We start from the raw sequence: 13,594 nt of genomic DNA on the forward strand, positions 1-13,594 counted from the left end.
ACCCTCGCACCAGTGAACCACCCTTTAGTTCTTGGCTGATGTAGTACTGGCAGGTCGCGTGCCTCTGACTCTGGAATTTGTTTCAGTTTCTGTGCCTTGATGCGTGAACTGTCTCTATGGGTGGTGTGTGCGCCAGGAGTAATATTCTTCAGTACTTGGACTGCATGCACTTAGGGTTTGCTTCCCTAGGTGCCCTGTAAGTACTGCTCTTGGGGCTTGGAGCCACCTTCCACAAGTCTCCTTGAGATATACTTCCACTGTGTCTTTTACTGCTCGGTACTTGGCCGCCCTTGGAGTCAGCTGGGATTTTTGTTTGCCCTTGTTTGCCTCTGGGTTGGGGTAGTTTTCATCACTGGTAGGGGCGCAGGGTACAGTCATTACCTCTCATAGTGGCAGGCTCTGTTCCGCTTGAGCACGTTGTCCTCTTGCGGGATTTTCTTTTTCTGTTTATTTTTGTTGCCTGGTGGGGGGGGGGGGGATCTGCCTCTGGGTTGGTGGTTCCCTATTGTTATTTGGTGGTCTTCTGCTAGGCCCCTGTGAGTGTACACATCACGGGGTGCAGCTTTTAGCAGTTTGTTTGGTAGTTTTAGGACGCCGGTTAGTTGTACCCTGCCTGGGCTTCCCTTAGCATGTTAGCAAAGCTAAGGGCTGTGGGAAATCCTGCGGGGGCTCCATGGTCCGATGTATGCACCCCTTGAGTCCCATCTCGCTTCATGTGAGGTTGAAGGTTGCTCTGTCCCCTTGTCTCAGTGCGACAATCACCGGTTGTGTGTCCGCCATGCTGCCTGTAGGGTTGGTGATTCTTTTAACCCTGAATTGTGCGATGTTGTTGTTTGGACATGCTCGACTTCACCCAAGCTACTGATCATGATATGAGGGTGCAGGCAGATGCGGCATTGAATGCTCGGTATAGGTTGCTGCATGCAACGTTATAGGTTGGTCGCTTCCCCAGATGCCCCGAGACTGCCCCATTTTGGTTTTAGGGACCAGGACTTGAGAGGGTGGAAGTCGCTTCAACTTTGGTTCCGTCCACCCCTCCTTGTCCTTCCCCTTCAGTTGTACATCCGGTTCCTCCCCCCTTGCTTCCGGCGTCTGAGGGTTTCGGAGTCGGGGCAGGGTCTACTTGGTGTTGAGACTCGGGTGGTTTCGGGGAAGTCCCCTTCTGGGGTGGCGGCGGAGGCATTCAAACGTGGTCCTCCAGACGGAGTTTCTGGGTCTGACCAATGGGCCCCCTTTTGATCCTGGTCTTTTGGCGACTCTTTCCTTTTCTCTAGAGGCGCAGGGTTTGGAGGACCTTTGGGCCCCGTTAGGACCCCGCCTGGGTTTTTGTACCCTCAGAGTGGGGCTTGGTGTTGCAAGGAGTGGGGTGCCCTTTAGCTCGATCTTCGTACGAATTGGATTTGGTGTCTACCCCTCCCAGGATTCGGTTCTGTGATCTTGTGGGTTCTTCGGTTCCATCTTTCTGGAGGTTTTCGGCTTCCCGCATCCCATCTCTTGTGGTGCAGGAAGCCCTTGTGGCTTACCTCCTACGCGACCCAGAAAATGCCTTCATAATGGATCTGCATTCATTCATGTATGGAGCTTCTTGTTCTTACTGGGTTTGTTATGAAGTTCTGGAGTCGTCCTGGTAAGCAGACTGCCCTCTTTTCTCATTGAAGGCTTGGCATTCATTCTGTCAGTCCCGCACCTTTGAGTGGCAAGAGGCTCAAATGGCATTGCAGGTTTTCCTAGGGGGCAAATTCGAGCATCTCAATGCGTGCTTGTTCGCCTCTGCCCTTCTGCAGGATGTTGCTGTGTTGAAGCTCCAGGTGCAGGTTCCTTTCCTTTAGGCTGCATTGGTCGTGGAGGACTTGCACATGCATAGCCTGTTGGCTTCAGCCCTGTGTTTCTTCTCCCTGGTCAAGCTGTCGTCGAACTGGCTTGAGTTGGATGTGGAGGAGCTTGGAGCAACCTCTGGGTCTGGTGCGTTGACCTCAGCAGAGCGTTCGTCGTCTGCCTTAAAGTTGTTCGCTCTGATCCTGCAGGATGTGGTTTCGCATTTTTTTGCTTCTCGACTCGCATGTCAGCAGGCGGTGCTCACTTCTTCCATGGATTCCGCTTGGTTCTTTGGTTTTCTTTGCCCTTTTGCCCATTGCTATTTGCAGAGTCTGCGGTTGTGCAGTATCTGCAGGCAGCTTCGTCTAGTTGCCGTCCTATGTCGGACTTGTTAGTCCTACAGGGGGGCTTGTGGGAGGCCTTCCTGGAAGGGTCGTGCCAGGGCTTGGGGTTCTTCCCATCATGGTAGGCCAGTGGTGCCAGATTCAGCGCAGGTGCAGCCTTCGGTGCTGTCTATTTCTGTTTGGTGCAGGGATCATCCTGTGCGCCACTTAGGTGCTCATAAGATAAGTCGGCCCTTTCACTGTTCGTCCCATTGATGGGATAATGGGGGAGAGTGTCACTCAGTTTGCTCGCGCCTGGTCCCACGATTTGACAAAGATTTAGGAAAATCTTTATCTTTTCTTTTCTTCTTTCTTTTTAGGAAAATCTTTTTAGGAAAACAATTATCCCCCTTAATTATAGACCGGTATCATTGACAAGTGTAATAGTCAAAATATTGGAAAAAATAATTAAAACTAAATGGGTAGAACACCTGGAGAGAAATGATATAATATGAGACAGACAGTATGGTTTTCGATCTGGAAGATCCTGTGTATCGAATTTACTCAGTTTCTATGATCGAGCAACAGAGATATTACAGGAAAGAGATGGTTGGGTTGACTGCATCTATCTGGACCTAAAAAAGGCTTTTGACAGAGTTCCACATAAGAGGTTGTTCTGGAAACTGGAAAATATTGGTGGAGTGACAGGTACGCTTCTAACATGGATGAAAAGTTTTCTGACTGATAGAAAAATGAGGGCTGTGATCAGAGGCAATGTATCAGACTGGAGAAATGTCACAAGTGGAGTACCACAGGGTTCAGTTCTTGCACCAGTGATGTTTATTGTCTACATAAATGATCTACCAGTTGGTATACAGAATTATATGAACATGTTTGCTGATGATGCTAAGATAATAGGAAGGATAAGAAACTTAGATAATTGTCATGCCCTTCAAGAAGACCTGTACAAAATAAGTACATGGAGCGCCACTTGGCAAATGGAATTTAATGTTAATAAATGCCATACCTGGTTGATACCTGGTTGATGGGGTTCTGAGAGTTCTTCTACTCCCCAAGCCCGGCCCGAGGCCAGGCTTGACTTGTGAGAGTTTGGTCCACCAGGCTGTTGCTTGGAGCGGCCCGCAGGCCCACATACCCACCACAGCCCGGTTGGTCCGGCACTCCTTGGAGGAATAAATCTAGTTTCCTCTTGAAAATGTCCACGGTTGGACATGTATTGACACGTATTCCATGTTATGCAATGTGGAATAGGAGAACATAGACCCCACACAACCTATATATTATGTGAGAAATCTTTAAAGAATTCTGATAAAGAAAGAGATCTAGGGGTGGTTCTAGATAGAAAACTATCACCTGAGGACCACATAAAGAATATTGTGCGAGGAGCCTATGCCACGCTTTCTAACTTCAGAATTGCTTTTAAATACATGGATGGCGATATACTAAAGAAATTGTTCACGACTTTTGTTAGGCCAAAGCTAGAATATGCAGCAGTTGTGTGGTGCCCATATCTTAAGAAGCACATCAACAAACTGGAAAAGGTGCAAAGACATGCTACTAAGTGGCTCCCAGAACTGAAGGGCAAGAGCTACGAGGAGAGGTTAGAAGCATTAAATATGCCAAAACTAGAAGACAGAAGAAAGAGGTGATATGATCACTACATACAAAATAGTAACAGGAATTGATAAAATCGATAGGGAAGATTTCCTGAGACCTGGAACGTTAAGAACAAGAGGTCATAGATATAAACTAGCTAAACACAGATGCCGAAGAAATAGAAGAAAATTCACTTTCGCAAACAGAGTGGTAGACAGTTGGAACAAGTTAGGGGAGAAGGTGGTGGAGGCCAAGACCGTCAGTAGTTTCAAAGCATTATATGACAAAGAGTGCTGGGAAGACAGGACACCAGGAGCGTAGCTCTCATCCTGTAACTACACTTAGGTAATTACAATTAGGTAATTACGATTTGTAGGCCTTTCGGGTCATTTCGTGCGACCTGCGGTGGCATTGGGTGGCTCCTCCTCCTTCAGGGGACTTGGGCCTGGCAGGGCTAGCCTCTTCTCCTGCGCCGTGTTGGGTCATCTCGGAGTGGGTTTGCTTGGGTTTGGTCAAAATGATCTCGTCCCTCAGGTGGGTTTCCTGCCTGTTTCCAGTCCCAAAACAGGACTGTGCAGACCTCTGGTTCATTCTGGACTTGTCCCATGAACCCTTGGGTTTATTGCCCCTCCTTTCGTATGACTACTCTGTCCCAGGTCCGTCTTCTGTTAGAGCCAGACACTTGGATGGTGTCCCTGGACCTCAAGGTCGCGTATTGGCATGTCCTGACTCATCCAAGTGTCAGGGACTGGCTCGGTTTTGTTGTGGGGCGTCAGGTTTACTGCTTTCGTTGCCTTCCATTCCGCTTGAATCTGGAACCTTGCATTTTCGCACGCCTTACTCTGGTCATGGTGGCCCGCCTGATTCTGTGTTCGGGTTCTGGCCTACCTCAACAACTGGCTAGTTTAGGTTCAAAGCCAGTTCACGTGTCTCCTCGCCAGGGATTTGGTTCTTTCCCAGCTCTCGGGGTTCGGGTTCCTTGTAAACTGGTGAAAGACCCATCTGGTTTCCTCTCAGGTTCGGTCTTGGCTGGGTTTTGTGTGGGATGCTTGGATTGCTTCCATGTCTTTTCCTCTGGTGGCTTTGCTTCAGCAGCATTCCTACTTTCGCCTGTTCTTAGGGGTGCCCAGGTCACGCGGCAGTTGCTTGAGGGTTTGTGTAGGAGCCTGAACACCGCCATGATGGTCTACCCGCCAGGTCGGGTGTGGCTTCGTCGGCCATTCTGGTTCTTTCGGGGACATTCTTTCCGCCTCTCTCGCGACCGCTGGGATCAACATCCAGGGGCTTTGCATTGGTTACTGCATCGCCGGCTTCCTCTTCGGGTTTTTCAGGATTCTGTGCCTTGGCGCCTACCCAAGCCCTCACTCGATGTGTTCACGGACGCGTCAGCTCTTGGCTGGAGCTTTGTGACCAGTGCTCATCAAGCCGGTAAGTGACCGTGGGGTCCGTCCTTCCGTCGGGCTCACAGCACGGTGCGGGAGTTCGCGGCGGTGTGGATGGCGCTCAGGAGGATTGGAGTCGCTCACAGATTCACGATCAGGCTCCATTCGGACTGCTGCCCGGTGGTTCATTTCCTGAACTGCTGGGGTTCGATGTGGTCCTTGGCTCTTTGGGGCTGATTGCTTCGGGTAATTACCTAAGTGTAGTTACAGGATGAGAGCTATGCTCGTGGTGTCCCATCATCCCAGCACTCTTTGTCATATAATGCTTTGAAACTACTGACAGTCTTGGCCTCCTCCACCTTCTCACCTAACTTGTTCCAACCGTCTACCACTCTGTTTGCGAAAGTGAATTTTCTTATATTTCTTCGGCATCTGTGTTTAGCTAGTTTTAATCTATGACCTCTTGTTCTTAAAGTTCCAGATCTCAGTAAATCTTCCCTATTGATTTTATCAATTCCTGTTATTATTTTGTATGTAGTGTACTCCGGTGACTCATCTGCTCAGTTCTAGGGGTTTGGCTCTCCTGGCAGTTTACGTCCGGGGGTGTCCAACGTCCTGGTGTACAGCCTGTCCCGGTTTCTTCCCCTTTCCATGGAATGGACTGTCGATGCCGACTCCTTCAATTGGCTGTGCCGGGCGTTCGGGACTCCGAACGTGGATTTCTTCGCGTCAGCATGGTCGAGGCGTCTCCTGGTATATGTGGCTCCCTTCCCTGACTGCGAGGCCGTCGGGGGTCGATGCCTTCAAGCAGGACTGGGTGAGGTGGGGTTACCTGCTTTGTAACCCCACCTCGCCCAGTCCTGCCTTGCAGCTGTGTGGATGTTGCTTCAGAGGAATCGGGTTGCTCCCAGATCGACGATCTAGCTCCATTCAGACTGTTCCCCAGTGGTTCATTGCCTGAACTGCGGAGGTTCGATGCAGTCTTTGGCTCGTTGGGGCTGGTCGCTTTAGGTGACTCGTCTGCTAAGTTCTTGGGGTTTGGCTATCCTGGCTGTTCATGTTCGGGGGTTGTCCAATGTCCTGGCAGACAGCCTGTCCTACTTCAGTCCCCATTCCACGGAGTGGACTGTTGACACCAACTCGTTCAGTTGGCTATGCCGGACGCTCGGGACTCCAGAAGTGGGCCTCTTCGCATCAGCTTGATCGAGGCGTCTTCTCTGACTGCAAGGCCGTTGGGGTCGACTCCTTCAGGCAGGACCGGATGAGGTGGGGTTACCTGTACCTCTTCCCCTTGGTCCAGCTGTTGCTCCAGGTCCTAGCTTGCTTGGAGACTTACCAAGGGAGAGTTGTCCTTTGCTCCTTGTGCCTCATCTGAGGGGGGCCAGGTTCTGGCTCGTGGTCCCCAGTAGGTCGAACTCCATGCACTTTGACAGATGCCAGAAAGCTAATATATCCATATCAGCCTGGATAGCTCCAGGGAGCCTTCAGGACTCACCCAGAAAATGGCGTTTCATTACATTCAATGCTGGTTTTTTTTCTGGATATACAAAACTTTTGGATATACTTTTGGATTTCAAAATTTTTGGTTATACTAAAGAAATACTTACAGGGTCTTCAGCCTCACTGTCAAACTCTTCCTCCTCTTCATCCTCATATTCATATATTTCCTCCTCTTCCACCTCCTCCTCCTCTTCTTCCTCTTCTTCCTCTTCCTCCATCTCTTCCTTGTCACACTCTTCCTCAGAGGAGTGAAACTGTAGATCATCTGTCTTGAAGTCAAAACGTAGATTTTTTGTTTCATTTGACTGCATTAGGAGCAATCTATCCACACCTGAAATATTAAATGGTAAATACAGTACTGAACAATATCATCAATACACAGAGAAATCAAAGTAACATGATATATCAATGAGCAAATCCACAGGAGCCATGATGAGGATTCGAACCTATGCTCTGGATATTCTAAGGCACACGCTCTAGATGACTAAACCACAAGATGGTCAAAAGAATTGCAATCTGGAGTACTACTAAACCCCAGTTTCGGGACTCCTCGTGGGTTCGGCAGAACCCCAGGTTGCAATTCTTTTGACCATATCGTGGCCTAGTTTCTAACGAGAGTGTCTGGGAACACCCAGCGCATAGGTTCGAATCTTCATTATAGATCCTGTGGATTTTCTAATAACATCAATGCCACAAGTAAATGACCTGACTTTTTTTTTAAGGATATGTGCATAGCTTATCAGAGGGAAATAATTATTCTTGTAGCATCATTGCAATCATGAATATGAGTCATTTTCCACAAGATTATTTTCTAAAGGAACTTGAGGTCACATTGCATGATGCATAGATTCACAAATCTCTGCTGTGTGCTGTGAATGTCTGCCTCCTGCTGTGAATATCATAATTATCGTTGTGTTCACTGATACCTGAACCTTGTACATAATTATTATTACACGAAATCATTTATAACAAAATCAATGTAAAATAATTACAGTTACTTATTTTATACATAATGTTTTTTTGTACATTATTATTACACTCAGGATCATTTATAACAAAATCAATGTAAAATAATTAGTTACTTATTTTATTAATTATTAAATGGGAGCCATGGTCCCGACTTGTGCAGCTGTGCTGTGAGCTAGAGCAGCATGTGCCAGCCTTGGTTGCTCTGGCACTACTGAGGCTCTCACTGCCAGGAAGGATGTAGACAATTTATTTTTCAAGATGGTCTGTTTACTAGAGTCCCGAGGAACAGACGCGAGCCATGTGTACCGTAGGGAATTTTTAATCTTACGATATACTGATACCTTCGTTTACGATTCTAATCCATTCCCAGACATGCATTGTACACCAAAAAATCATAAATCAAAATGAATTTTCCCCATAAGAATAATGTAAATTGAATTAATCCATTCCACACACCCAAAAATATTAACCTAAAAATATATTTCATACCGAATACCGCTCATATTTTGTACTACAGTACAGTATATCTTACCTGTATTGAGGACTCTTGTTGGCATATGGAAGATGGTGAAGATGGGGGGGGGGGGGGAGAGAAGAGGAGAGGTGTTAGTGTTTGGAAGGGGAGTCACCTTCCATTATAACATCATGCATTGATGACATTTCTTGGGTGCTCTCTTCTATGTTTTGTAGGCATACTACTAGGACCCTGTTGTGGCTCACTGCTTTTTTGGCTTACTAAGAATCTGTCTATAAACACCTTGATTTTCCTATGTTTCAACACTTCTCTGTAGTGGGACATCACATTGTCATTAAAATGGTCAATGCAACAGCCTGCTATAGCTTTATCTGGGTGACACTTTTCAGTAAAACTTTGCAGTCCTTCCCATACTGCATACATTTTCTTAATTAATAAGGGACATTCTCTACCGCCTCTTCCTCCCCTTAAGAAATTTCCTCAGCTTTCTCTTATTGCTGCTCCTTGTGAAGGGCTACAATTTCCTCAGTGGTCAGTTCTTCGCTGTGTTCCTCCACTATTTCTTCCACATCAAAACCATCCACCCTAACTAGTTCAACAACCCTTATACTATTTTCATGTTTACGAATTATCTGTTGTTTATCCTGTATCGTCATCCTCACAACTATTTTCTTAAGTTGAACTTTACCACTGACTTTTTGGGGACATATAGCGTGATATATTATAAGAAATTTTATGTTCAGAAACCAAAATGAGCAGAAAAAATGAAATTCTTTACAAAGAATTCAAGCACAGTGGCGGTCATCAATATGTGGGATGCACTGGTAAACAACTGAGTGTGCCCTGCCTCCCAGCACCACGCACTCGTTCGACCCATACACGTATCATCATACGTCATATTCCAAAGAAAACGTCAAACACCAATTAAAATTTTACGATGAATATGACATCGTATACCAAAAAATTGTACTCTAGGGCAGTCGAACATAACTAGTTCTAAGTCTGATGCGCTAGGCGGAAGTCGTATGCTCTGGGTCCTGACATTGGTTCTCAGTTCTGAGCCTATGTGGTGTGGTGGCTGTCTTATTGGGGGTGCGTGAGCCAGGAGTAATTCTTCAGTACTCGGGCTACATGCACCTAGGGTTCCCTTCCTTAGGTGTCCGGCAAGTACTGCCATTGGGGCTTAGGGCATCCTTTCACAAGTTCCTTGGGTTCTGCCTCTGCTTGGTCGTTCGCATCGCGGCTTTCGGCTGCCCTTTGTGTGCTGTGGTGTTCTGGCATCCTTGTTCACCTTAGGGTAACAGGCAGTTTGCACTGGTAGGGGTGCAGGGTACTGCGCAGCTAGTTTTCACCTCTCATAATAGCCGGCTCTGTTTTGCCTGGGTACGCTGTCCTCTTGCAGACAGACAGGTTTTCTTTTTCTTTTTCTTTTAATGCCTGGTAGAGTGTGTCTGCCTTGGTTGTTGCCCCCGGTGCATATAGCATACACTCCTTTGGGTGACTCGTCTGTTGAGTTCTCAAGGTTTGGCTCTCCTGGTGGTTCACGTTTGGGGGATGTCCAACATTCTGGGGGATGTCCAACACTCTGGCGAATGGCCTGTCTTGGCTCGTTCTCCTGTCCACAGAATGGACGGTCGACGCCAACTCATTCAGTTGGTTCTGCCACACGTAAGGGCGCCCGGATGTGGACCTCTTCGCATCGGCGTGGTCGAGGCGTCTTCCAGTATATGTAGCGCACTTCCCCAACTGCAAGGCCATCGAGGTTGATTCCTATCAGCAGGACTGCTCGAGGTGAGAGTCCCTGTACCTCTTTTCCCCCGGTTCAGCTGTTGCTTCAGGTCCTGGTTTGCTTGGAGACTTACCAGGGAAGAGTAGTCCTTTTGGCCCCTTGGTGGCCAGCCCAGCCTTGGTTTCAGGCGCTGCTTGCTCGGTGTCTGAACCCGGAGGTATTCCCGCGGTTCCGCCTCTCTCAGCAGATCGGTCCAGTCTGTGACCTGGCTGGTTCGATCTACTCCTCGAGTCTTCGCGTTTGGTCTTTTTGACTCAGGTCTATCACCATTTGTGTGGTGATCAGGTGGCATCCTTGATAGTATTCCACCTGCGGGTTTCGTCTTGACGGCAGTATGAAGTTTTCTGGCGATCCTTTTGTTCTTTCTCTTGCTTTGTAGGTATTCTTCGCTCTAGCTTAGGGTTGTCTTGTCTTTTCTCTCGTGTTGTTTCAAGACCGTCATCTTATGCCTAATACTGTCGCCTCGTATTGTGCAGCACTGGCGGAGCTGCTACAGCTTGCTTTCGGTATTACTGTTACTTCGGATGTTACTTCAGCGCCATTTTGCAAGCTGTCTCGTGCATTGTTTCACCTCCGGCATGCTCATGTGCCGCTTGAGCCATCCTGGTCTTTGGATCGGGTTCTCTCTTATCTCTCTTTTCCTCAGTTTGTGGTGGCTGTGACAGACTTCAGCGCCATCTACGATCCGGGTGCCAAACTATACAAGTCAACCCTTCCCAGTAATCATAGCTTCCCATTTTTTAGTCTGCCAGGCTGAAAGGTGACGAGAGACCCGAGGCAGGCTAGGGAATGCAGTGAAGTTGAGACAGTGGAAGACAGAGGTCGACCTGGATGGACTAGCCAAGAGGGCTGGTCGAGCGCTGTGGACTTTACTCCTGGATGGACTAGCCGAGTGGGCTGGTCGAGGGCTGTAGGCGTTACTCCTGGATGGACTAGCCTAGTGGGCTGGTCGAGCGCTGTGGACTTTACTCCTGGAAGTGCTAGCCAGTAGGGCTAGAAGAGTGCTGTAGACTTCGGTTCTGGAAGGTACTAGCCAGTGGGGCTGGTTGAGTGTTCCTGGCTTTGTTGCCAGGGCATACCAGCGAGTGCACAAAGTTTTATGCGATCTGGCGTCTATCAGCCAGGCGTTGATCCTTGGTTTTTGACGTGCGAATGTGGGAACGGCAAGACACAGGTGCCTGCAGGGTGTCTCTTGGCCCATGCGGGACAGCTCCTTATTGTACCCATCCAGTCCCACTCGTATGCATGTCCGACCCATGCTTGAGTTAGTCCTGGGGCCCCCACCTCCCCGGGTTACGTAGTACGTTGGTGGAGGTGACTTATGAGGTACGGTTTTCCTGTGTCTGGATGTTATGAGGTGCCATTTTTATTCGGTTTTGTTACCGAGGATGAGTGTTGGGGTTTGGTTGTGGCGTTTTGTTTGGCCCTTGCGTGTTTTCCTCCTGGGGCCTTGTATGTTTGTCTGTGCTAATTGTTCAGCTTGTCTTCTCTGGGTCGCTCATTCCTTGCCTGCCTTGCAGTACCTGGCTTAGCCCTTCCAGGTTCGTTGGCTTCTCTGTACTCCCCTGGTTGTCCTCACCTCGTTGTGCTTGAGGGGTTGTGCTTTTCGCTCTTTCGTCCTGCTCCTCTGTCGCTCACCTGCCATATGCATGGCTTCTGTGCTTACCTTGTTGTGCACGCCTAGTTGTGTTTACAGGAGTTGCATTCGGGGGTTTTTTGGTCTCTCCTCTCGCCTGTCATTTGATTTCTGTGCGGCTTCCTGAGCCTGTTGGGCTCTGTCGTCTCTCCACTTAACGCTGTGTGGGGGGTTGGCCTCCAGCTCATCCCTTCCTCCTGCTTTCCATTTGTCTCTTCCTGACGCTAGTCCTTTGTGGTCTCTCCTGCTCTTTGGGCATCCGTTCCTCCTGTGTCCCCTGGGACATCTTTATCTACCCTCTCCTTCCTCTGAGGGGTCTTGCTTGTGGTAGTGTTGTCCCCTCTGGTTCTTCTGTCTCCCAGTGTCGTGCAGCTTCTTTCCCGTCGTCTGCTTGATACCTGCTTGATGGGGTTTTGGGAGTTCTTCTCCCCAAGCCCGGCCCGTGGTCGGGCTTGGCTTGTGGGAGTTGGTCCACCAAGCTGTTGCTTGGTGCGGCCCGTGGGCATGCGTGCCACCACAGCCCGGTTGGTCCGGCACTCCTTGGAGACGACTTTCTAGTTTTTTCTTGTGGATGTCCATGATTGAATTGGCAGTTGTTGCTGTGCCTTTTGGCTCCGATTGCCAGGTTTGGTTTTCTGGTTCCTGGCTTTCCCTGCCTGTTGGCTTTTTCTGTGTCTCGCAAGTTCCCTTTCCTAGGGACTCAGTCGGGGCAGTGGTCTCAGACCTCCTGGCGTGCTCGCTGGTGTTGGGACTTTCCGTTGACGTTGGGATGTACGTCACTGGTAAGTGCAATTAAGTTTTTTTTATTATTTTTCCCGTGCTCAGGGAATGCAAATAAGGAGATTAAAAAGAAAAAAATTTGGAATTTTTTTTTGTTGCGCCTGTTGGTGTTAAAGCCATTTGGACCCCTAGCAGTTTGAGGGTTAAGGAGACACGACTTTCCCATCAAAGAAGGAATAATTTAAATAGAGAGATTAAATAAATCGAGTGGAAATTGAAACACTCATATCAAACTGAAGAAAGGAAGTTAGAACAGAAAGCAATTTAGAAAATAAAGAAAAATCCAAAATACTTCTTCACACGTGCGAAATCAAAAGCAAAACCACGGCCAGTATTGGACCTATTCGTACGAGTGAAGGTTCATACATGGAGGAAGACAAAGAAATTAGTGAAATCCTAAAAAAGCAGTACAGTATGAGGACATGTTTAGCACTCCAATAAACAACATGAAAGTGGAAGAGCCAGACAATTTCTTTATGCATGATATCCAAATGCCTGTAACTATAACTGATATCAATATGAGTGTACTAGACTTTATGAGAAATTGAAAACATGCCCATGCACTCGGCTCCGGGTCCAGATTCATGGAATTCTAAATATTTATAAAGAAATGCAAAGTGCCGGTAGCACAGGCACTCAGTATAGTGTGGAGGAAGAACTTGGACACAGGGGAGATACCAGATGCGCTTAACCCTTAAAGTGCGCATCACGTCATGTGACGTGTTGGAAGTTGTTCCAGTCAACTGTGCATCACGTCATATGACGTGTTGGAGTACTATGCAAGATTTAAACAGCCTGCGGATACACGGGGTTCACCACACCTTCATCAGGGCTCTTGTAAACAGACGCCATTTAAAAAAAAATCGTGGGCCAAACTCCCGGGTGTTATTGGCCTCAGTATTGAGTGAGCAACCAAGCCTGACACTCGCAGCATGAGCTAACAGCACTGCTGTTCAGCTTGTGACCACAGCATCGCCTAAAAATGCCAAAATATACTTGTTCTTGCTATTATGTAGCGATGATATTATTACAGAAGACTCCTGACTGATAAAATTGACCAGGGTTCTGATAATAGCAGGATTGTGGTGATATTTAGCGCTGTGCGCCATGGAGGGAGGAGTAATGCTGTGGGAGGGAGGGTGGTGGCGATGTCTTCTGACTGTGTGTGGCCACCTTTTATTGACTGCACTCCCCATACCAGCTTAGTGGTTCGCTATGGTGAACACAAATGTAGATACTTATATATAACGTGTGTGTATAGAGGGTATAAACAGCAAGAGGAGAAGGTTGGGAGCCGCCATTTTGGTG

At 48.0% G+C, this 13,594-nt stretch overlaps 1 protein-coding gene across 3 annotated transcripts in view; it reads right to left on the minus strand.

Annotated features, from left to right (window-relative positions):
- LOC123756099 (centrosomal protein of 164 kDa) overlaps nt 1–13,594 on the minus strand; it is a 481,504-nt gene that overhangs the window by 272,822 nt on the left and 195,088 nt on the right. For all 3 annotated transcript variants that reach the window (XR_011230545.1, XM_069336540.1, XM_069336539.1), the window contains exon 7: nt 6,745–6,968. Coding sequence is in view for 2 of the 3 variants with exons in the window: in XM_069336540.1 (XP_069192641.1) it covers nt 6,745–6,968 (224 nt within the window). In the remaining variant the exon portion in view is untranslated. The remainder of the gene's footprint in view (nt 1–6,744; nt 6,969–13,594) is intronic.

Source organism: Procambarus clarkii, chromosome 36 (genome assembly GCF_040958095.1).
Source record: "Procambarus clarkii isolate CNS0578487 chromosome 36, FALCON_Pclarkii_2.0, whole genome shotgun sequence".
NCBI lineage: Eukaryota > Metazoa > Arthropoda > Malacostraca > Decapoda > Cambaridae > Procambarus > Procambarus clarkii.